Raw genomic sequence first — 23,721 nt, 5'->3', positions numbered from 1 at the left:
AGGAGAGGCAGAGATGAGAGTGTAAGACTGGAGCGGAGTGGGAGTGAGGTGAGATTAGGCGTATGGGGGCGGGGATGGGTGTGTAGGATGCGTAGCGGGATGGAGAAGGAAGAGAGCTGTGGCGTTGGGGACTAAGTGAGGCGGGTGGAGCGAGGAGGGCAGGAGGCAAGGGCTGAAGGGAAACAGCAATGGGGGTGGGGGCCGTTGGGGGCGTGGCAGCCATTTGTGGCTTCTCTCCCTCTCCCCCAGGTCTCCGTGTCCGTCCGATCCCGGTCGTGGCCCCAGAGGGGGAGGCGGGCAGCAGGCGATGTGAGCGGTCAGTGGAGCCATGAGCTCCGCCTGGACTCCAGACTACGAGGCACTGTCCCCGGCAGGAGCTCCAGGGCAAGGGGGGTCCGGGGGGGCCGCGGGTCTGGACGCAGAGCAGCGCACGGTCTTCGCCTTTGTTCTCTTTCTGCTGCTGTTCCTGGTGCTGCTCATGGTGCGCTGCGTCCGCATCCTCCTGGACCCATACAGCCGCATGCCCGCCTCGTCCTGGACCGACCACAAGGAGGCACTAGAGAGGGGCCAGTTCGACTATGCGTTGGTGTGAGGGCAGGGCAGGGCCTAAGGGTCCCGCCCCTGCCCAACCAACCCTTCCCCCTGCCCCAGCCCCTGCCCCTGCCCTTACCCATGCCTTGAGATCCCACCGCTCTCCTCCCATACCCTGCCCTCTATCCTGCCCCATCCCCAGACTGGCCTAGAATCCAAGGTAGAACTGCCTCCATTATTGCGCCCCACCTACGGCTCCCTAAACTCACCGCCCATCACTTTACCTCATCCATGAATCCAGGCCGGCCGAAGCTAAGGCTATTCTCATCCAGAACCCCCACCCCGCCCCACTCCCACTTGACTATCCGGTCCCCCTGACCCAAGCAGAGTCTAGGCCTCTCTTCTGGAATCCAGATTCCACCCCCAGCCCGGCCTGGCTTGGGACCAGAAGCCCAGGCTTCTCCCAACCCTGCCTCCTGCTCTTAAGCTTCCATAGCCACCCTGAGGGCAGAGATGAGCAGGCCCAAGGCCTAGCACTAGATGCTTTTGGAAGTGGAGTGGACCAGTCAGTCTCTACCAATCCACTCACAGCAGGGACGCATCAGAGTGAAGTGAGCAAGCTTTGGGAGTCATGTCCCCCATTCCTGTGCTTTGGGGAGCCCCCCTGGCCAGGACTGGTGGCTGCTTCTTTGCCTCCTGGCCTACATCTACCCTACCCACTACCTGATAATGGATAATCAAAACTCTGGATGCTGCAACCTCCCCCTAGTCTCTGCCCATTTGACTTACTGATCTCCCCATTCTCTCATGACAGCTGCCTGACCATTCTCCCAGAGCACTCAGGTCTGATGCCTCTCCCCTGGAACCTACTCAAGCCCCCATGGCCCAGGGGCCATCTCCTAGATTAAGAAACTCAGCCAGCCCCCCCCCCCCCCCCCCCAGCGCTCTGACCCTTCCCTCAATTCAAAAAGGATTTGGTAAGCACCTACTAAACGCAAGGTGCAGGGCCTCCAGCCCAGTCCAGCCCCTTCTCCCTGACCTTTGCCAATGGACACCTGAACAGAAGGACTTTATCAAGGCACCATGGGGGCAGGAGGGGCTGTGCAGGGCACTACAGTTGTACCATCTCAACAGAAGTTTTGAATGCCTACTGTATGGAGGGCAGCAGGTGATGCAAGATGGCTCATACTAGGGTGGGTTTCTTTGACAAGGCTATAGCTAGCTGCAGGTGAGCCCCAAACCCTTATTGAGTCTCTTGAGTGGAGGGAACATCAGCTGAGTGCTGACACACGTGTAGCCCAACTGTCCTCTATATCCCCACTGCAATCTCCTCTCGTCACTTCGGTCACCTCTAAACTTGTCTCCCCCCAATCAGGGGCCTTCTGCTCTCCCAGACCCCACAGGCTGACTCGTTTTCCACCTCTGTGCCTTCGTTCCTTCCATTTCCCTGCCTAGAATGGCCTCCCCAACTTCTTGGCCACCTGATCTTTTCCCAAGCCTGTATGCTTATCCTGTACTTCCTGTTGCTTTGCTGTCTGTCTTCCCCCAAAGCATGAAAGCCTATGAAAGGATTGGGGACTTCTTCCCCCACGATTACTGTAGGATTGTTGTTTTTTTTTTCATTAAGGGCTGGTGCCAGGCCAGCTACCCAAGTACCCTGCCCCACCATGGGGGATTTATTAATGAGCTCCCACAAGTGCTGAGCCCCTACCCAACTTGGCTGGGCTCTGGGCCCTAAACAGCTCACCCAGACTTCACCCCTGAGCTAAAGCTGGCAGATGCGCACTGGACAAACCAAACCTAGGAGAGGGGAAGGAGAGGAAAGCCGGATGGAGGACAGAGACAACACCGCAGCCGTTGCTCAGGCCCAAATAATAAATAACAAATCATCCTGTCCGGAGTGTGAGTGGTTTTTGTGATGAGGTGGAAAAGAGCTTCAAGGTGAATGAGACAGAACTGGGGGGTGGGAAAGCCTGGACCAGCAGGTGGGAGACCCGAGTTCAGATCTCAGCTTTGCCTCTGACAATGTGTCCTTGGTCATAAACCTCCCTCTTCCCTTTACTTCACTGTAAAATGGGGAAGAGCCAAGGGGCTGGGCTTGAAGTCCAGAGTATAATCCCATTTCTGACATTCTGATCCTGGCCATGCTGATCAACTACTTCACATGCTGCTCTCGCCACCACCAGACTCCCTCCCCACCTCCCCATCCTCGTGCCCTTCCAAAACCAAGCCTGGGTCACACAGCCCTATTTCTCTGCCCCAGCCCCAGCTGTGGATGTTGATGCAGAGGGTCTTGGGATCTGGCAGCTCGGGGCCAATTAGTGCCATCACTCTGCAGCCCTCCTACCCACCCTGGCCCACCCCTGATAGCATGTGTTTCAATGGCATTTGCTCAACTTCACCTTAAACTCCCATTCCCATCTGTTCCCCATCCCCCTTACAAGCTCCTTTGCGCCCTTATTTCCATGAGATACAGTGTATTCTAACCTGAAGTGGGAATGGAACAAAGCCATTCTGTCTCTGACCCCGTTCCTCCTTGCCCCTAGAAGGCTATGGCCCTATTTCTACCCCGGCTCTTGCCTTTTGCCCCCATGCCTTGTTCCAACATATTCAGACTGTAAGGAAGAGCAAGCTCAGTGCGGTTGAGGTTCAAGGTGCAATGATATTTTTTGCTTCTGGGGTGCCAGAGGGTTCCTGGCCTGTCTATAGCATCTAAGAGGCAAGGGGGGGGGGGGGGGAACAGGGATAATGTAGTAAACATCTTTGGTGTCCAGTGAACAACAAAGCACAAGAAGAGAGTAAAACTTGGGGATAGTGACCAGTATCGACAGAGATCGTGCCCAAAGTCGTTTCAGCTGTTGGCATGACTGGACTGGGAGAGGAAAGAGGGCCCAGATGCAAGGATCATCAGCTTCCCATGCCAGGAAGAACAAACTCAGTGGTTTAAATGGCCAATTCATTGAGAAGACTTGGAAAAATGGTTTATTGGAAAGAATGTAGGTCTTGGGGGCCCAATTTGAATTCAGATCTGGACCAGAAGTAGCAGAACGTTGAGGAGTGGGGGTCTCTGTGCTTCCTCTTAGGCCAATACTGGTTGAGGAGGTAATGGGGGCATAACTCAGTGCACTACCTACCTTATGGAGTAACTATATAAACCTTGTTCTGTAGAGATGGGAGTTATGCTATTATGAGAATGGGTGCACTGTGAGATAGCTAAGGATGAGTGAGTGGACAGAGGGTCCAAGTTGTTATAGAAAAAGTTAAAGTGGGTAAGTCTGCAGAGGGCAGAAGCATGGGCGGCAGGACAGGATTCTGGGACCCTGTGGAGACAGCTGGGCTTTGCTCTGGGTTTGGGCCTAGAGAGAGACTAGCTACCTTCCCTTGGTTGTTTCTACCTTGCTGCTGTTATCCTGCTTTGCTGCTAGCTGATTGATCTCCATAGTTCCTTGTGTAATCATGAATTCATCTGGGCCAGCTGTCAGCAAGACTTGGTCTGGGGTCCTTCTGGATCCAGGACCTTTTGTTGGACCCTGTCCTGCCTAAATGCCAAAATCCGCTACCTACCTATTACCATCAAAAGGGGAAAGGTTTGGGTCAGTGTAGGTTTATTTATATTAGGGTTTGGGCTTTCAACAGATAGGCAAGTTCAGTATACTTTAAAATCCACGAAGACTCCTGGTAACAGGACATTTAGATCTGTAGGGGTTTAGTTAGCAGACATTAGAATCATCCAAATCCCCTTTGGGATTCCCTTAATTAATAAATCCACGATCTATTATTCTTTGTTACATACAGTCTGTGTTGTTACCTCAGGACAGGCTTTGCCTGGACTGGGCCTGTCAGCCCACAACTGGCCTTCCCAAACAGTTGTTCTTCTGATACTGGCCTTTAATTAAACACCCTGTTTACCACCCTGATATTACAAAGTGAAGTCTGAGAAAAGGATTTGAGAGGAAATGGTCCGAGGTCCCACAAAGGTGGGGAAAGTAGGCACTAGCTTGACACTTCCCAGAACCTCAGAAAGGAAGGCGGGAACGACAGGGAGTAGGACAGGGCACATAGCAAGAAATGTTCATTTTGAACTTGTTACAAAAAAAAATAGCATTCAATATTCTGTTTGAGAAATAAATGAAGGTGGGAAGGCAAAAAAAAAAAAAAACACCAAACCAACAAACCCAAGTCTGTATTTCTGAGAAGAGGCTGTCTGATTTTAATTCAAAAACTTTAAATTCTTTGTTTAATTGGGGTATTAACTGAAGCAAAATGAACTTGGTGTTAACACAGTTAATGAGTGTAGTCAGCACTGGTCAATTATCAGGCGAGGAAAGGTGGGAGCTTGAATTTACTACTACTGAAACAAATTTCTGAGAAAGCACATTAGCATTCATTAAACAATTAGACAAAGTAAATCATTTCATTTTAAAATGAAAAGACACAACATGAATGATAATAGTTTTGCAACCATCTGTAATGATGCTGAGGAATTTCTTCTAATTTTATTAGTTTTTAAAATTACATTTTGAAAATAAAAACCAGTATCCAGAGTCCTGCCTTATATTCCTTCTGAATTTAAGTGACACATTTTTTGAGATTAATAAACTCAACTGCACCCATCAGCAACCAAAGCAGAAGGCTGAAACAGAAATCCAACTTTCACAATGATACACAACTGAAAGGAATCATCATATTGAAGGTGGCAAATATTGGGGTATTCTGACATACGGCTACACACACCAGCAGAGTGGAGAAAAGGAAGAGAGGAAGATGTACGTGCATATAATAGATGCTCAACAAATATTTGCTGAATAAGCAAATGAATCCTTTTTGTTTTAAATCACACTTAAATTGTACTTCAAGTGTTACAAAGTGCTTTCCCCAGAACTCCCAAGACCCATCTCTCTGAAATCTCTAACATACATCCAACTCTTCAAATCCAGGGAAGGAATAGATGGGATTCCCAGCCTTCTGAACTCTGAATTCTCTTTACCTTACTCCTAAGCACAACTTCTTAGATATTTGTTCAGATCAGACAGTGAGTAGGGGCTCAACTAAGCCCAGTCTCAGAACTGCCATTTCAGAAATAAGCATTTCTTCTATCCTCCTCTCACCTTCAATACCCACCTCTACACACACACCCACTCTGGACAGACAGACACGCACGCACGAACGCCCTTCCTTAAGCCCAGATATTCAGTGTAGGCCCTCAGGAGGTGCTGCCCGGGACAGAAGCTCCAAGGGAATCAGGAATGGGTTCAGAGGGCAGAACTCCAACTCTTGCCATAGCTGTTGCTGTGCAGAGGGCACAGCATCTCTGGGGAGACTTGGACCAGAAGCAGCAGGCCTCTCTGGAGAGGGGCTCTCTATCCTTCCTGGGCTATTACTGCTTGAGGTGCCAACTTCACCCTCTGCTGCTGAGGGCTCTTTCCCAGGGTCACTGTGGCCTGGACTTGAGCCCGCTTGAGGGCGAACCAGTTTCCTGTAGGAAGCAGCCATGTGGGTCTGCAGCTTTTCACAGGGCAGGTGGCTCAGCTCCTCAGGCAGGGACATGAGCAGATCGAGGAGTACAGCAGACTCTGGGAATGACAGAGAAGGGAGAACAAGGGTGACCACAGTGAAGATGGGGGTGGTGATGACAACAACAATGAACACTGATACAGCACTTTAAGGTTTGCAAAGCACTTTACAAATATAATCTCATTCAATCCTCACATGGCTCTGGGAGGCAGGCGCGATTATCTGCATTTAACATTAAACTGAAGCAAGCAGAGCTTAAATGACTTGCTTAGTTACACAGCTAGTAAGGATTTGGATCTGGATTTGAACCTGAACCTTAATTCCAAGTTCAATAGTCACTGCCCCAGCCAACTGCCTGCCTCATCCCCCCCACCCCCATATGGACTCTGCATTGGGTACAGCCCTGGCATCACCTCCCCACTCACCCCCAGGTGAAAGCTCAAGGCTTTTGCCACTCCGGGATATACTTGACAGGTATTTATATATCTTCTCAAAGTCAATGACAAAGTTTCTGTTTGTAGCTGTGGCTGGGCTACATTCGGAGTGGCTAGTCTTGACCTCTGTGTCGCAGGTCCCAGAGACTCCACAACTGGTCTCTTGTGTGGGCTTTGGGGCTTCGGGTGGGAGCTCTTCGTGAGGGTTTGAGTCTTTGCAGAGAAGTTGTCTCTCACTGGCTTTGGTTGGCTTCTCTGGAATGGAGTGGAGCAGACTCACAGGTTCTGTTGCAGCAATAGTCAGGATCTGTGGGGGCAGAGAGAGGGGGGGAGATGGGAGATCCTGGGTTCAATCTGGCCTCACTTCCTAGCTGTGTGACCCTGAGCAAGTCACTTAATCCCCCATTGCCTAGCCTTTAGGCTTCCGCCTTGGAACCAATACACAGTATTGATTCTAAGATGGAAGGTGAGGTTTTTTTTTTCTTGTTTTGTTTTTTTTTTAAAGAACCCATAGGAGGGGCCCAGCCAGTGGCCTGACACTTCAAGGAAATGGGAACAGTCCAGAGCAGCCGGCAACTACGTATTTATTCTTCTTCTAGGTCAGGGCCTCTCTTGTTTCTTTCTTACTTAATTAAAAAAAATATTTTTCCCCACATATTTATCATACCTTCCAGTGGAAGTAAAATAAAACCTTCCTCATTATCATGCATAGGCCAACAAAGCAAAAACCTCACACTGGCCAGGCTGATGATCTCTGGATATCTCTGCATTTTAAGTCACCCCCTCTGGCAGGTGTAGTAAGCCAAGGGGGTCTTAATTTTTCTTGTGCTGTGGCCCTCTTTGGCAGTTTGGTGACATCTACAGATCCCTTCTCAGAATCATATTTTGAAATCATTAAAGGAAATTAGAAGATAGTGAAAATAAAGTTAATAAATTTAAACTTTTTTAAAGCACACACTAAACGCCAAGTACTGTGCTAATCACTGGGGCTATAAAGATTAACAAACAAACAAACAAAAAAAAAGACAGCCCCTACTCCCAAAGAGCTCACAGCCTAATGAGAGAGATACCATGTAAACAACTGGGTAACAAGCAAGCAGCTGACAGGATAATTGGTACATAGCAGGGGGAAGGCACTAGCATTAAGAGAAATGGAGAAAAGCCTCTTGAAGGTGGGACTATGCTAGAGCCTGTAAGGAAGCACGAGAAGCCAACATGCTGAGAAGGTGACATGGAGGACTGGCATGGGAGACAGCCAGTGAAAACCCTTGGAATCAGGAAATAGGAAGTCATGTTCAAGAAAGAGCAAGAGAACCAAAGCATAGAAGGGAAGAAGGCCTAAGACGACTGAAATATCGTAAAGAGGTAGGTTCTGAAGAGCTTTGAAAGCCAAACAGGATTTTATATTTACTTCCAGGGTTTACTGACTGGGGGTGTCATTTTTTTTCTCATTAAAATTCAAAGATTCTCCTGAAAATCATTCATGGAACTCTTGGGAAGGACCCCTGTTCTAGCTCTTTCCCTCAAAATGTATGTTTAGGCAGTGATTTCTTAGAAAGACCATTTTCTGACATCCTTTTCTGATGGCTTGTTGTGCCTAAGGGGAGGCCCTGGAAAGCCTTCAAGTCTGATCTGGTGACAGTCTGTGCAATCTGTCCTTTAAGGTTTAGGTTTATTAATACTCAAGAAAGCTTCATCCCTAGCTAGAAGGGGATCTTTTTTTTTTTTTTTACAATAGGAGCTCAAGATGCTCAATTAGGATATGGACCGGAGAGATTGAAGGGCAGTATCTACCCCGATGAAATCAAAGATATCTGAAAAATAGAAATGAGTTAGAAAATTTCTGGGCCCCTGGTACCTGGGAAAAGGCAGTGGTCATTGCTTCTTCCAACTGGCTGGTCACCTTTTCAGCCAGATCTGTCCAAACCTAGAATTAAATATAGGATTACAGTCTGACTACACATGGCAACTGTTTATATGTGGGAAGCCAATAAGAGAATAAAAATCTGAGACTCCTTGTTTGACCCCTTTTGTGATCCTTGTAATTTCCTGTTGAAAAGTATTGTGGCCTTATTGTAAAGCTTTAAGTTCCTAGCTAACCAGAAGTTAAATGGTTAACATTCTCCCCCTTTGGCCAGGAATGCAGCTGCCTGATATAGCCAAGGCCAAAACCTTAGAGGGGGCAACTGGACCCTGAGAGGGATATTCCCCAACTTGGCTTTCTGATAAGAACCCAGTCAAAATTCAGCCTTGGCCTTAGTCTATTCTGAAGCCAATGTTTTGTGTTTTGATATGACATAATTCATAACTTCTGCGCATCTGCAAAGTTTCGGGGGAGGGGGGGTGTTCTTTTGTGTGAAATGAGTCTTGAAATATATATAATAAACTCCATGCTCCTGGAGACAGAGCTGGAAGCATGAGCTAAAAGATGTTAGTTATTTCCTTATCAACTAAACTGTCCATATCAGATTATCAGAGATGATAAATAGATCTCAACATTTATACTACCTTGGTGTGTAAATGGAATTAGCTCACCCCCATTCATAGTTAAAACTCTAGCCACCAAAGATAATGTCATCCCCACCTCCCTTAGTGGGGAGGGGAGATGAGTTACCCACACGTGACAATAAGTAACAAATCAAGAACAAGGGACTGCCCTGTGGGCAGTCCAAAACAGTGTTGAGGCTGTAATTTGTCCGACTGAATTAGAGGTGGACCTCCAGGAAGTGACTAAAGCTGCTGTCCTTCAAATATGATGGTAACTTCCTGTTGGGCAGTTCATGCTTTGAACTTGGTGCTGAAGGATCTCTGCTGAGACCTCAGGCAGCTTCCCCTCTGAATTGTCACGTGGGTAAGTTAGGTTGGCTCCCTTTTGCCTACCTGGGTGTTTCTGGAGTCTTTACCTCAATAAGGCTTCTTTGCTTCTCAAATTGCTAAGGCCTTTTGACTAGTAGCCTAGTTTAATTATCCTTTTAACCCTCTCTCGGTCCTGACCTCTGCTGGTCTGGGCCAGCCTCTCCCTCTTTCTATTTCCCTACTTTCTACCTTCCCAATTATAAACAAACTACCATAAACCCATCCTGTCTTGGGTCTATTTTAATTATGAAATCAATCTGAATTATTGATTCCTGGCAACCACACCTTAAAATATATCTATATCTATATCTATATCTATATCTATATCTATATCTACATCTATCTATCTATCTATCTATCTATCTATCTATCTATCTATCTATCTATCTATCTATCTATCTATCTGTATATATATATATAATATCTAAGTTTTCCCTCTTACATTGGCAAGATGTCAACTGTCTTGCTTTTCCCTCACTTGGCCCCAGCTTGTATCCCTCAAAGCCCCTCTTCTCATACCCTGCCAATTACCACAGCATTACAGGAACTCTAAAGCCATATAGTCCAATTCTCTCATTTTACAGATCATGAAACTGAGGCACAGTAATAGAGGCTAAATGACTGGCTCTGAGCCCATGAGTGGTGAGAATACAAGCAAGGATCCTACACAGGTCCTCTGGCCAAATCCAGTGTTCCTCCCATCCTGCCACATGGCTATGCCAATAACATTTGGGGTTTTTTCTCTGAGACCCAACTCTTACTTCTGAGTCTCCTGTCCCCCACATTCTGGCTTCTCTAGTATTCCCACCCCATCTTCACCTCAATGGGGGCTGGAACTTGGGTCTTATGAAGCCTCTGCTCCTTCTGGCAGCATCGATGCTCCTGCTGTATGACCTCCCGAGCCACACGACGCTTCAGCAACTGGAGAAAGTCCTGGATCTAGGAAGAAATGGCAGGAGGAGGTAATGAAGGAATCAGTTTGGGTAAGGCTTCATATGGGATGGCCCGAGAGCTGTTCCATTTCCCTTGTCCCCCTATTACATTCCCCCAGGCACCTGATAAGCCCAAATCCAAGTAAATGAGCATCTATTAATCGCATGATAATAATTATAATAAATGCTGGCATTTATATAGTGCTTTACAGTTGGCAAATCCATTTGCATATGTTGATTCATTTAACTATGTACCAGGCACTATGTTAAACACTGGGGTGACAAAGATAGGCAATTCCTGCCCTAAATGAGCTCATGGTATAATCTGAATCAAATGCCATCTTCTATAGGAGGCCTTCCTTGATTTCCTCTAGTAAGTAAATCCTATCCCTTAAATACAGAGCCCTTTGTCTGCACCTTTCTCCATCATACACTACCATCATAGTTTGTTTGTTTATTTAAACCCTTAGCCTAAGTACTGGTTTCAAGGCAGAGGAGCAACTGGGTTAAGTGACTTGCCCAAGGTCATACAGCTAGACAGTATCTGAGGCCACATTTGAACCTATAATCAAAGTCCCTTCTCCAGGCCTGACTTTCTATCCACTGAGCCACTTAGTTGCCCCTTATTTGTTTTAATCTTAACCCTGACTAGTCTTTTAGTTCTAGGAGGGCAGAAAGCCTGTCTTTGTTTGGTATTCTATATTAAAAAGGTTTATTAATACTAATATAAAGAAACCCATTTATTTTTAAAATTTCACTTGAAGTGTTTTAGATTAGTCTTATGAAAAATTTGGAAAGATGTAGCCTAGATCAGTGGCATAAAAGTTCATTTAAAGAGAAAAATATCTCACTAAATCATTCATAAGCATCCCTGATGGATGCATAGTGACTTAGAAAACCATATATTCACATTATCTATGTTCTGTTTTATTTTTATTTATTTTGTTAAAAATATTACAATTGGTATTTGACACTTTGGGGTTCAATGATGGTACTATTAGATTGGAGAACTAGCTAAACAGTTGGACTTAAAGGGACTTAGTATCATGTTGGAAGAAAGTTTGCAGTGAAGTACATGGAGAACCAATACTTGGCCAAGTGCTATTTAATATTTCTCATCAATACCTTGCATAAAGGCATAACTGGCATGCTTATCAATTTTGCAGATACTACAAATGTGGAAGAGAGAACTAACACTGGATGACTGAATTCAAAAAACACTTGAACACTGGCCTAAACCAGTGATGGGCAAACTTTTTAAAGAGGGGGCCAAAGGAAAGGAAATGTTCTTCTGTCATTCTGTTTCTTAGGCAACTCTTTCAAAGTTTCATTGTATTGTATCCTACTCATTGTATTTGTCACATTAGGAATAATGTCCTGCACACCAGATAGAACATTTCAGCCCCCCACCCCCACCCCGTAGTTTGCCCATCACTGGCCTAAATAATGAGACAAAATTCAGTGGAGATGAAACAGCATGGCAGGGAGAAAAAGTACGTTGGGTTCAAATCATGGCTCTGCTGCTTACTGCCTATGTGGCCTCAGAAAAGTCATTTACTTTTTCTAGCTTATATTCCTTATCTATAAAATAAAAGTGGTGGCATAATGGAGAGAGAGGCAGGCCTGGAGTCTTCACCTGGGTTCAAATCTGGCCTCAGATACTTTCTAGCTGTGTGACTTTAGGCAAGACACTTAACTCCAATTACCTAGCCCTTACTATCCTCTTGTCTAAGAATCGATATTGATTAACTAATGGGAAAGCACTTATTAGCTGTTTATTATGAGCCAAGCACTGTTGAAGATACAAATCAAACATGAAGACAATCCATTCTCATGGAACTCACATTCTAATTAGGAGAGACAATCCTTATACTTGCCTCATCTTGGAAGATGATTTTTAAAAACCCACATATAAGAATTTTTATTTTTTTTAAATTTTACTACTTTATTTTAATCCTACTATTTTAGAGTTGGGGAGAACCTCATTGGTCATAGCATTCAACCCCTTCCTTTATTTTTTAAAACTCTTCCCTTCTGTCTTAGAATAGATATAAGGAACAAAAGGTTTGAAAGAAGGAAAAACTTGGCAGCAATTGGAGCTCTCTCAAAGCAGAATAGGATGTCTTGGGAAACTGAAGGGTCTGTTCCCTAGAGGCTTCTGAAGCTTGATCTCCGAAGGTCGGGCACACTGGAGGCCTTCTTTTCCAGGTTTGATATGAACTACATGACTACTGAGGGCCCTTTCACAAGAATGCAATGCCCTCCTCGAGGGCAGGGCCTATTTTCATTTTTGGATCCCCAGCATCTCCTAAGTCTCTGGCATCCACTAGGTATTTAATAAATGCTCTTGGAATTGAATTTTAACTCCAAAATGCTTCAATTCTTTGATATGATTGTTAAATTCCCCAGGGCCTTGTTCATAGAAGGTATTTTATAATTGTATGATTTAGGAAGTGTCTGCAGCTAGATTTGAACTAAGGACCTCCTATCTCCAAGCCTGGCTCTCTGTCCACTAAACCACATAGCTGTCGCCTATGTTGAATTTCTTGAACCGAACAGAGAAAAATCCCAATTATCTTTTTTCCCCCCTGAGACTATCCATCTTATCTTGCTTGAAGAAGGGGAAGAGAGCACCACCTCTCCTTCCTAATAGGAGGAATCTTTCCCTTTGTGTTGGGCTCATTCTCCTCTCAAAGTTGACAACATCAATCTTCTAGATGCCTTCTGCCCTTTTTCTCTCTTCTTGCTATTTCAACTGGTCCTTTTTTGATTTTTTTCCAATGGTTATTTCCTGTTCTCTTTGAGTAACCCCAGGATTCTTCTATTTGGCATAAAGTAGATAATAAATGATCACCCAATAGGTGTTTAATAAATGCCCCTTGTCTTTGTCTCTCACAGATTTTCACCATCCCCCAAAGGTGTAGGTAAAACATAAACTTATTCCCGACTATGCCTGGTATAGCCTGAGGACACAGATCACAGACTGCTATCCCAGAGAGGGCTTATGGAGCCTGTGAAGTCAAATGTGCTCATTTTAAATATGGTAAAATTGAGGCAAAGAAAAGGAAACTGGCCTGCCCAAGGTCACAAAATTAGAGGCAGGATGTCAGCAACCTCCTTCCACAAAGTCCTCAGGGTTATCAGGGGAACAAAAGCTCCTTTAGTGTTGCCTAAACTTCACTTCCATCCAGGCGATTCCTCCAGTAAGTCTCCATCCTCTAGCAAGACCTTTCCCATCCTAGCAGAGAGCTATCCTAACTTCAGTCTGCCTCCAACTAAGTTTAGCTGGGTCTTATTCTTCACAGCACGGATTAGTAATAACAACAGCTGCAAATATATAGTGCATTAAGGTTTGCAAAGCGCTTTTTATGTTATCTTATTTGATCCTCACCACAATCCCAAGTGGTGGGTTATTATTCCTCTTATTTTGGTGAGGAAACTCTGGCTGAAAGCACTCATTAAGTAATTTGCCCAAGACCATAAGAGCTAGTTAGTATCTGGGGCAGAATTCAAATCCAGGTCTAGAACTCTATCTAGTTGGCTCCAATCTCTTACCTAAAACTCACCCAAGCTCTGGCCCATGCCACCACACTTAAGCCTTCAGGCTCTGACTCAATCCTATCACTTCATCCTCCTTTGGGCCCCCAAAGCCCTCTCCTCTCTCCTAAGCTTAATTGGGAACCCCTCCTCTGCTCAGTTAAGATTCCCCTCAGATTTCCCTCTCCCTATGAGAACTTGACTCTTGACCACCTAAATTCCACCACCCTCATCACCTCAACCTAGCTCTTCCCAAAAGAGATCTCTTCCTCCCTCTAGCCTCACCTCACCTCCCTCTTAGCCCTGTCCCACCTGAGCCTCAATCTTATCCCATCTCTGGACTGCCCTTTTCTCTTCAGCTAGGTCCCCAACCTCAGCCTCTCCTATCCCCATGAACTCCAATTCCTTGACTTCTCAATTGTCTCCTAAACCATCTCCCCTGAAGTTTGTAGACTTATTCCACAGAAAAAGCTCTCTCCAAAGTTACCACTGATCTCTTAGTTGCCAAATCCAATGGCCTTTTCTCAATTCTCATTCTCCTTAACCTCTCCTTTGACACTAAAGATCACTCTCTCCTCTTAGGTACTCTTTTCTCTAAATTTTTAAGGATCTCCACCTATCTCTTCTCTACTGCTATACTAGTTCATTCAGTGATTTCATAAGTTCCCATGGATTTAATTGCTATCTCTATGCTGATGATTCTCAAATATACCTATCCTGCCCCAAACTCACTGCTAATTGCACTCTTCCATTTCCAATTGACCTTTCAGACCTCTCAAACTGAATGTTCTGTAAACATCTTAAACTCAATATGTCCAAAACAGAACTCATTGTCTTTTCCCCCTAGACTCAACCTACCAGTTCCTTCCCTATTACTGTAAAGAGCAACCCCATCTTCCCAGTCCCTCAGGCTCACAACCCAGGAGTCATCCTGGACTTCTCAATATTTCCCACTCTACTCCCCCATATCCAAGCTGTTGCCAAGACCTGTTGATTTTACCTCCACAATATCTCTTAAACATGCTCCTTCTCTCCCCTGACACTGCCATCCCTCTAGTGCAGGTTCTCATCAGCATATACTTGGATCATTATTACGAGGTCTGCTGGCGAGTCTGCCTATCTTGTCTCTCCCTACTCCAATATATCCTCCATTCGGCTACTAAAGTGAGATTGCTAAAGGACAATTCTGATCATGTCACACCCATTCATTAAAAAAACTCCAGTGGCTCCCTATTGCCTCCAGGCACAAATACAAAATGCTCCATTTGACATTCTTAGTCCTTCATTAACCTGGATCTGCATCCCTTACCCCCCCACCCTTCTGTCCCCTATCCAGTCTTATTACACTTTACTCCCCAGTACAAATTCTTCAATCCTTCCTCCTGGCTTATTCCATAAATAAGACCCTTCATCTCTTAGTTCTGGGCATTTTCTCCCTTCTCAACTCCACCTACTGACCTCTCTATTCTCCTTTAAGTTCTAAAATCCCACCTTGTTCAGGAAGCCTTTTCCGACCCCTCTTAATTTAATTCCGCCCACTCTTAATTAAGAGCGCTTCCCCTCTGTTAATTATCTCCTCCATATTATGTACAGCATTTGTTTGGAATAGATTTATTTCCCTGTTCTCTCCCCCTCCTTCGATTTCATTCGTCATTCAAAAAATATTTATTAAGTGCATCTATATGCTAGGTACTGTGATAAGTTCTGATGAAAGTCCCTGGAGAACGTAGGCTGTCTTTTGCCTCTTTTTGCATCCCTAGCGCTCAGCAAAGAGACTAGCAAGCACGAACAGCTCTTACAAAATGAGGCCAGATATAGTGACTTTCAAGTCTTTGCCCCTCCCCCAAACCGCAATTTCCCTAGAGTCCCATTCCTCTCTTCCCCTTTTCCCTCAGCCCCGCTTCCTAATCCCAGACCCCGTTCCGGCCCGAACGGTGCTCCGCCCCTTCCCCGTCTGCCCCCACCCCCCGCCCCCCCAGACCTCAGCCTCGCTCCGATGAGGTAGCCCCTGCCTCAGCTCCGCAGCAGCTGGTTCCGGCTCTCCGTCTAGTGCTTGCAGTAAACGAAGGAGTTGCTGTTTCTCCCGCGGGGTCCAGAGCGTTCCCGTGCGGACCGCGGCTGGAGCCAGCCCCCGGTACCGCGCAGGGGCAGCGCGCCGCCGAAGTGGGGGCTTCATGACGGGCCTGGACCGGGAGCTGACGCCTACTGCTTTTAAATATAACGGCCACTTCCGGGCACACCCACTACGGTGGCCGTTACGATCCAAAAAGGGCCAAGGAGACTGCAGAGAATAGTTTTCCCTACGGTGTGGAATGAAGCCGTTCCCGAGCTGAAATGCCAGGTTTTTTTGTTTAAAAGCACGAAATTTAATGCTACAACTGGACTATAACTTCTTCGAGGCCTGGAATCCCCTTTAATGAACTATTGGAATTGGCAAATATATGTTTGCAAAGGGAGCCGGTCTTCGCAAACACATGAAAATGTTTTCTTTCCATGTCCAGGAGCTGACCATTGCCCTCAATTTCTCTACCACGTTCAGTGATTCCCCATTGCCTGAGTTTGTACAAAGCTGTTTGCAGACTGCCTCCCCCATTAGGTTTTAAGTTTCTTGAGGGCAGGGACTGTCTTTCTTTTCTTTGATTCCTCACTAATTTTTAGCACTGTGCCTGGCGGCGTCTGTCTATAAACACTTGTAAGAGTCTAAGCGCAGTTAGGTGGCAGGATTTTATGTTCTAATAAATGATCAGTTTTTGTAAGCTATTTTCCTACAATATTCCTATTTCCTACAATACTCCTATTTCTCTACAATAAACACCAGATCTAATCTTTCTAATTTCTAACCATATCTAATTTTCCTAAAATTCTATTCAGGTTCTTAACTTCTTTCTTATTTATTTTTTCAGTAGGTTTATATCTTAGGTTCATGGGTATAATTTAGGTCCCCAACTATTATAGTTTTATTGTCTATTTCTCCTTGTAAATCAATTAGCTTTTTCCTTTAAGTATTTAGAAGCTCTGTCATTTGGTACATATATGTTAAATATTAGAAATACTTCATTGTCTGTGGTTCGTTTCATCAAAATGTTGTTTTCTTTTTTATCTACTTTTAATTTGAGAATCATCAGCATAGAGAGAGCAATTAAATCCATGGGAACTTATGAAATCACTGAATGAAGTAGTATAGCAGTAGAGAAGAGGTAAGTGGAGATCCTTAAAAATTTAGAGAAAAGAGTACCTAGGAGGAGAGAGTGATCTTTAGTATCAAAGGAGAGGTTAAGGAGAATGAGAATTGAGAAAAGGCCATTGGATTTGGCAACTAAGAGATCAGTGGTAACTTTGGAGAGAGTTTTTTCTGTGGAATTGGGAGATGGAGGATCTAGTTGGTAGAACCACTAGGAGGCCACTGTCACCAGATTGAATAATATGAATTGAGAAATCAGGTGTAAGAACAACAGCAAGGTAAAAAGGGAACTAGAGCATTGTGTCCATATTCCAGGAGGCACTAGGGAGTCAGTGGAGTTTTTTGAATTGGGAGGTGACATGGTCAGACTTGCAATTTAGTAAATTCATTTTAGTGGCTGAATGAAGAATGGGTTGGAGTGGGAGACAGGCAGATCCATCCTTAGGCTATTGCAACAATACTGGTATGAGGTGATTAGGACCTTCACAGTTTATGTAACATTAGAATTTATTGAATGTTTGGTAGAATTCTCTTGTGAATCCATCTAGTCCTGAAGTTTTTTTTTTCCTTTTGGACATTCATCTACAACATGTTCAGTTTCTTCCTCTGAAATTGAGTTGTTCAACTTTTCTACTTCTTGTTCTGTCAATTTGAGTATTTTGTATTTTTTTTTATAAATATTCATTTGTTTCATTTAAGTTACCAGTTTTATTAGCACATAGGTGAGCAAAATAGTTTCTAATAATATCCTTTATTTATTCTTATTTTGGGGGAATACTTTTTCATTTTTGGTACTGGTAATTTGGTTTTCTATTTTCTTCTATTTAATCAAAATAGCAAATGATTTATCTATTTTTATATAGTTCCTAGTTTTATTATCACTTTTTGTTTTTAATCAAATCAATCAATTAATTAATTTATTTATTTTAAACCCTTAACTTCTGTGTATTGGCTCCTAGGTGGAAGAGTGGTAAGGGTGGGCAATGGGGGTCAAGTGACTTGCCCAGGGTTACACAGCTGGGAAGTGGCTGAGGCTGGATTTGAACCTAGGACCTCCCGTCTCTAGGCCTGACTCTCAATCCACTGAGCTACCCAGCTGCCCCCTGTTTTTAATTTTATAAATATTTTATGTGATTTTTCAGGCTTTCTATTTTGGTGCTTGGTTAATTGGGTTTTTAAAAATTTGTTGGTTTTCTAGAATTTTTAGTTGCATCCTCAATTTATCAATCTACTATAATCTCTTTTTTATGTTAATACAAGTGTTTAGAGTATACATTTTCCTTTAAGATTTTATTTGGTTCTATCTAAAAAATTTTGGTATGTTGTTTCATTGCTTAATTACCTTTAATGAAATTATTTATCATTTCTATGATTTGTTCTTCAGGATTAAGCTATTTAGTTTTCAAGTTGATTTTTTTAATACTTTTTTGCGATGGCCCTTTAATGTAACCTATCGTATCATAGTAAGAAAAAGAGATATATGCATATATAATTTTCATTTTCCTGCACATCTTTGAGGTTTTTATGTTCTAATAAATGATCAGTTTTTGTAAGCTATTTTCCTACAATATTCCTATTTCCTACAATACTCCTATTTCTCTACAATAAACACCAGATCTAATCTTTCTAATTTCTAACCATATCTAATTTTCCTAAAATTCTATTCAAGTTCTTAACTTCTTTCTTATTTATTTTTTCAGTAGGTTTATATCTTAGGTTCATGGGTATAATTTAGGTCCCCAACTATTATAGTTTTATTGTCTATTTCTCCTTGTAAATCAATTAGCTTTTTCCTTTAAGTATTTAGAAGCTCTGTCATTTGGTACATATATGTTAAATATTAGAAATACTTCATTGTCTGTGGTTCCTTTCATCAAAATGTTGTTTTCCTTTTTATCTACTTTAATTTAGTCTATTTTTGCTACTGCCTTGTCCAAAAGCATAATTACTACTCTTGCTTTTTTGTGTTCAGTTAAAGCAAAATAGCTTTTGCTCCAATTCTTTAACTCTTTGTGAGTCTTTATGTTTGAAGTATGTTACTTGTAAATAATATATTATTATATTTTGCTTTTCAATCCATTCTGCTAATATTCCGTTTTATGGGTGAGTTTATCTCAATTACATTCATAGTTATGATATTTCCTTCTATCTTATTCTCTTATACTTTTTCTTTGTATTCTTCAATCACATTTTTCCTGTTATCCTTTTTTTAACCATTTCTTTACTATTGTTCAGCTTAATCCCTCCCTAAATCTACCCCCTTCCTCTTCCTATCTGCATCCCTATTAAATTGAATTAATTCCTATACCAGTTTTTTTGTGTGCATCTTTGAGTGTGTGCATTCTGCCTTCTTTTGACGAGTCTAGGTGAAAGTGAAGTTCAACTAATACCAGCTCCCTCAGTATTCCATGCTTGCATATAGTTTTATTTTTGCATAACCTGATTATGCATGTTAATAAGTTTCCTATTTGTCCCTAATGTATCCTTTCACAAAATTATTTATAGCTCTTCTGTCTCAACTAACTACCTCTATGACATCTTGTGACATTAGGATTCTGAAAGATCCCTTTTACTGCCCTCTCTTCCATTGAAATGTACATAGTTCACCTTTATAAATCATTAAAAAAAACTTATTTGTAATATCTAAGCCTCAATTAGCCTCTATTATTTATTTATAACATCTGGCAAGCATAGTTAGGTTAAACAGCCTACAAAAATAAGCAAAATGGGAATAACTAGGCTACTATTTATACTATCAAGTTTCTCAGTCCTAATTTGGTCCATGATGCAGGAAGCCTTAGACTTTTGGTTCCATAAGGCACCAAGATTTGTCCATCAATTGCTCGAGATATACAATTACTATAAGTGGTGTGCCATTACATTGGCAGAATTTATTTGCTTTATCCCTATGGCTGTGGCTCTAATTTTAATGGTTGGGCAGGTTCTAATTGTTTTAAAAAGAGTACTTGTTCATCTATGGCAACTAATTGGCTCTAACTCAGCAATCAAACCTGACTCTGACTCAATGGAAGTAATGGAGAATGTAAAACTGCTTTTCTAAGTCCTAAAACAAATTAGGGAAGGGAAAGAGTTGGATGAACATACAATTCTCCAATTGGAGATTGTAGAATCCAAATACCTAGGGACCACTACAACAATTAAAACACCACTAGCTACACCAATGACACCCAAGCTTTAGCAACTGAACCACCTGCTGAGACTATCATTACTGTTTTGCCCATAGTAGATAAAACCATATTGCAACCTGGGGAGGGCGCTGTCCACGTCAAAACCTACAAAGCCTTTACCCCAAATGATATGGAAGTGTTAAGAATATGCTTCCCCAAGTTCTTCCTCCAACCATTCAAAAGTATAAAAGAATTGAAAAGGGTGTTTATACTTTTTGACCCAAGTTTTGATGATGTGGAAATTCTTTTGGGGGAATTTTACTCTTGGGAGGCTGTGATTGGTTCCTGTGAAATGAGAGAGACAGGAAGTGACCTGGAAAAAGGACTATAAGATTGGGAGCATTCCTTCGTTCCTTCTTTCCTTTGCTTTTTTGGTGAGGAAACTCTCCTGGAGGAGTATTCTGGAGCTTTCTGTGCTGGAGGCTTGCTGGATGAGTGACTGGAACTGAAGGAAGAGGTTTGCATTGGTGGACCCCTTGCTGAAGACACCACTGGGACTTTGGCTTAAGACACTACCATGGCTCCACATGGAGACTGGTACTTGAGGGGGCCCTTGCTGGGTGATGAGCTAGACTTCTTTGGACAGAAATTATAGGGTATCTAGCTAGGCAATACTTTCTACTTCCTTCCTACATTTCTCTCTTTCACTATATCTCTATCAAACTAAATTGTTGAGACTCATGATTTAAGAGTTAATTTTATAAATGGCGACCACAATCTTGTCTCTTTTAACTCATATTTGTCAAACTCATTTTTGCCCCTACATCTATTGGCAAAACCACTTTTAATTGTTACAATGGTCAAGGAAGGGTTAAGTACTAGGTAAATTTAAACTGCAAACTGCTTGTTTGTTTTTTTCTTCACTATGTTTGCCTATGTTTTTTTCTCATTCTGGGATTACTGCCAAAGTAGTTTTTCTTCTTTGCACTAAAACAGTGGTTCCCAAACCTTTTTGGCCTACTGTCCCCTTTCCAGAAAAAATATTACTTAGTGCCCCCTGTCACATACTATCACTGCCCACTTACAGTTATTCACTGTCCCCAAATGCACCTGTGGCCATTACCACCTCCCTGGATTGTTATAGCACCCATCAGGGGGCAGTGACATTCACTGTAGGAATCACTGTACTAAAACAATGGGGCAATCGAGATCTCCAAATGAAAAACTTGGATGAGAGTTAAGTCTGTTCACTGGGATAATTCCTTCTTAAGTATTCATTAAGTATTCATTAATCTTTCCCAGCATATTAGCTCTTTGGCTGCAGATTTTTAGCCACTTTCCTGGCTGGCTGCATTTTCCCTTTTAGAAATATTTCAAGGTAACAAAATCTATGAACACTGAACAGGATACAAGCCAAAGATTTTTCTACAATAACAACATAGTCAAATTAACTAAAAACAAATTATCACATACTTGCTAGCCTTAACTTTTTCAATTTTCAATAATGAAAAAGAACCAAATTTAGCTAAGCTAAATCTTCAGCTAAATTAATATAGATCAGAATTAAGTCTGACTGCAAGGAGTAGAGCTGGTCCCCAACTTTGTGGCTTTCTAATTTCATATTACTTATTTGCCATTTGTTAAAAAGCAATCATTTGGGTTGTAATTTTTCCCCGAGTCCAATAGTAGTTTGGGAGTAGGGGAGGGGGAGAGAAGAAAAACCTGGGTCCATTTATTTGGGAGGTTGTTTCCCTACCATTCCAAAGGAACTAATGTCACTTTATCCATAACTCACTTTGATCTATATGGTTTTTACTCATGGTTCACCTTGTTTCACCAATTGCAATATAAATGGGATAATAAAATTATGCTAAACACCTTGGGGTAACTTTAGTTTACTTTTGCCTGATTCTCTACAGACTCCAAAGGAGACAAAGTCCCTAGTTTGCTAGGTCCATGCTGATTGGCCACTTACAAAGCTCCTGTGTATATCCTTATAGCAAACTGTCAACATCCATACACCAACTTGCCTGCAAGGCAATCTATGTCAATTTAAAAAAAAATAATTAAGAATATTTTTCGATGGTTATATGATTCACATTCTTAACCTCCCCTATTCCCTCCCTCTGCCCTGAGCTGATGAGCAATGTGGGGGACTGTGGGGACCAAGGGGTTAAATCCCCCCAAATGCTTTCCCCTCTTCTCCTATAAAAGGTCATGAAAAGGGCAGAGCTTCAAGAAAGAGTAATCTTGAGTATAATGGTGTGAAGGCATAGAAAAATCTCCTCCCTGGCTCCAGAGGCCAGACTCTAGTCAAAACTATGTTTGTTGACTGTTTGATTCCTTTAATGAGTTAAGCTCCATTCCCACAGAAAAAAAAGAGAAAAAATAGGGTCTGCTTCTAGCTTAGGAAGAAACAGTAGCTTGAAGCCTGTTGGAGGAGAAGCATGGTGGAATAAATCTAGATTGTTGGAAACATGCTGGTGACAGGTGTTGTCCTTTCGACTCTTCATTAACCCTCACCCCTTGTCTCTATTGAGACTCCAACGGGACACTCTGCTGTACAAGATATCGTAATAAATCGCAATAGAGCAATCCCACTGGGATATGCATGTACCATTGTTCAAAACTTATATCCATACTATTAATATTTGCAATAGAGTGATCATTAAAGTCAAAATCCCCAGTCATATACCCACTGAACCATGTGATTGATCATTTTTTCTTCTGAGTTTCTACTCCCACAGTTCTTTCTCTGGATGAACCCACATCAATTTGGAAGTACAAAAAGTAAAAAATACTGAAGGAATCAATGGAAAAAATGTAAAGGAAGTAAGTTTAGCTGTACCATATCTTAAACTGCGTTGAGGCCAGCTCTACAAACAGTTTGTGGGTCCTTAAACTGGGGTAAGAGAGATGACTTTTGGGATTATAGGAGGATCAACCCCTCAGACTTACAGATCAGACTCATAGACATCCTCTTGCTGGGCAGTGACAAAGTTTAATGAGTTGGAGTGCACAATTTATATGGAGTATGATGTAGGCCAAGAGATTAGGTAAACATTTTGCAGGTATAATGATTGGTAATGATTTACAAGATGGAAACAATGGATATAGATTGCCTTAATGGCTCTAAGCTGTGTTTTCTATAGGATAATAAATCACATGTTGGCATATCAATGTATGACCCAATACTATTCTTCTTACAGAACTCCTGTGTTATTATTTTCTTGGCTGGACATACAGTGTTTTGGGAGGGGGAAAGTTTGCTTTTCTAATGCTGAGGAATAAGATGCATGCTTGGTTTTAGCTGACTGATGGCTCTGATTTTATTGGAGCCTACTCTCATTACTGGGCAAAACAATCTGATATCAACTAAGAAACAGAACAATGGATCAATGGAATAGATTAGGAACACAATACACAGTAGTAAATGACCATAGTAATCTGGTGTTTAATAAACCCAAAGATCCAAGGTGTGTAAATAGAATTAGCTCAGATCACAAGCCTAAGGCAAGTCTTTAAGCTATCAGCATCTTAAGGGTTAATTGAATCAGGAGTGATTTAGGAGAGTCTAAGAAGACAAAAAAGGTACTAATGGTTTTTGA

General features: G+C 42.7%; 2 protein-coding genes across 2 annotated transcripts in view; one reads left to right on the top strand and one right to left on the bottom strand.

Annotated features, from left to right (window-relative positions):
• The window catches only part of CTXN1 (cortexin 1), a 3,806-nt gene extending 1,381 nt beyond the window's left edge, over positions 1-2,425 (top strand). Inside the window, exon 2 of the mRNA XM_044658686.1 lies at positions 250-2,425. Within this exon, the coding sequence (XP_044514621.1) occupies positions 329-592 (264 nt within the window). The 5' untranslated portion in view covers positions 250-328 and the 3' untranslated portion in view covers positions 593-2,425. The remainder of the gene's footprint in view (positions 1-249) is intronic.
• Positions 2,426-4,723: 2,298 nt separating this feature from the next.
• Positions 4,724-15,980, bottom strand: SNAPC2 (small nuclear RNA activating complex polypeptide 2). Its single transcript, XM_044658685.1, has 5 exons — positions 15,786-15,980; positions 10,155-10,274; positions 8,338-8,406; positions 6,471-6,786; positions 4,724-6,104 (listed from the first exon to the last, which is right to left on the bottom strand). The coding sequence occupies exons 1-5, from the start codon at positions 15,978-15,980 to the stop codon at positions 5,722-5,724; spliced, it is 1,083 nt and encodes a 360-aa protein (XP_044514620.1). The 3' UTR covers positions 4,724-5,721.
• Positions 15,981-23,721: the final 7,741 nt, after the last annotated feature.

This window comes from Gracilinanus agilis, chromosome 1, assembly GCF_016433145.1.
Source record: "Gracilinanus agilis isolate LMUSP501 chromosome 1, AgileGrace, whole genome shotgun sequence".
NCBI classification, from domain to species: domain Eukaryota; kingdom Metazoa; phylum Chordata; class Mammalia; order Didelphimorphia; family Didelphidae; genus Gracilinanus; species Gracilinanus agilis.
This window is presented reverse-complemented; position numbering and strand designations above follow the sequence as displayed.

Excerpts from the sequence above, each read along its gene's own strand:
- SNAPC2 (XM_044658685.1), bottom strand. The coding sequence starts at position 15,980 with ATGAAGCCCCCACTTCGGCGGCGCGCTGCCCCTGCGCGGTACCGGGGG. Across the intron at positions 6,787-8,337 it reads TGACCACTGCCTTTTCCCAG|ATCCTGACTATTGCTGCAAC; the intron begins GTACCAGGGGCC and ends CTGCCCCCACAG. Across the intron at positions 6,105-6,470 it reads CCTTGAGCTTTCACCTGGGG|AGTCTGCTGTACTCCTCGAT; the intron begins GTGAGTGGGGAG and ends TGTCATTCCCAG.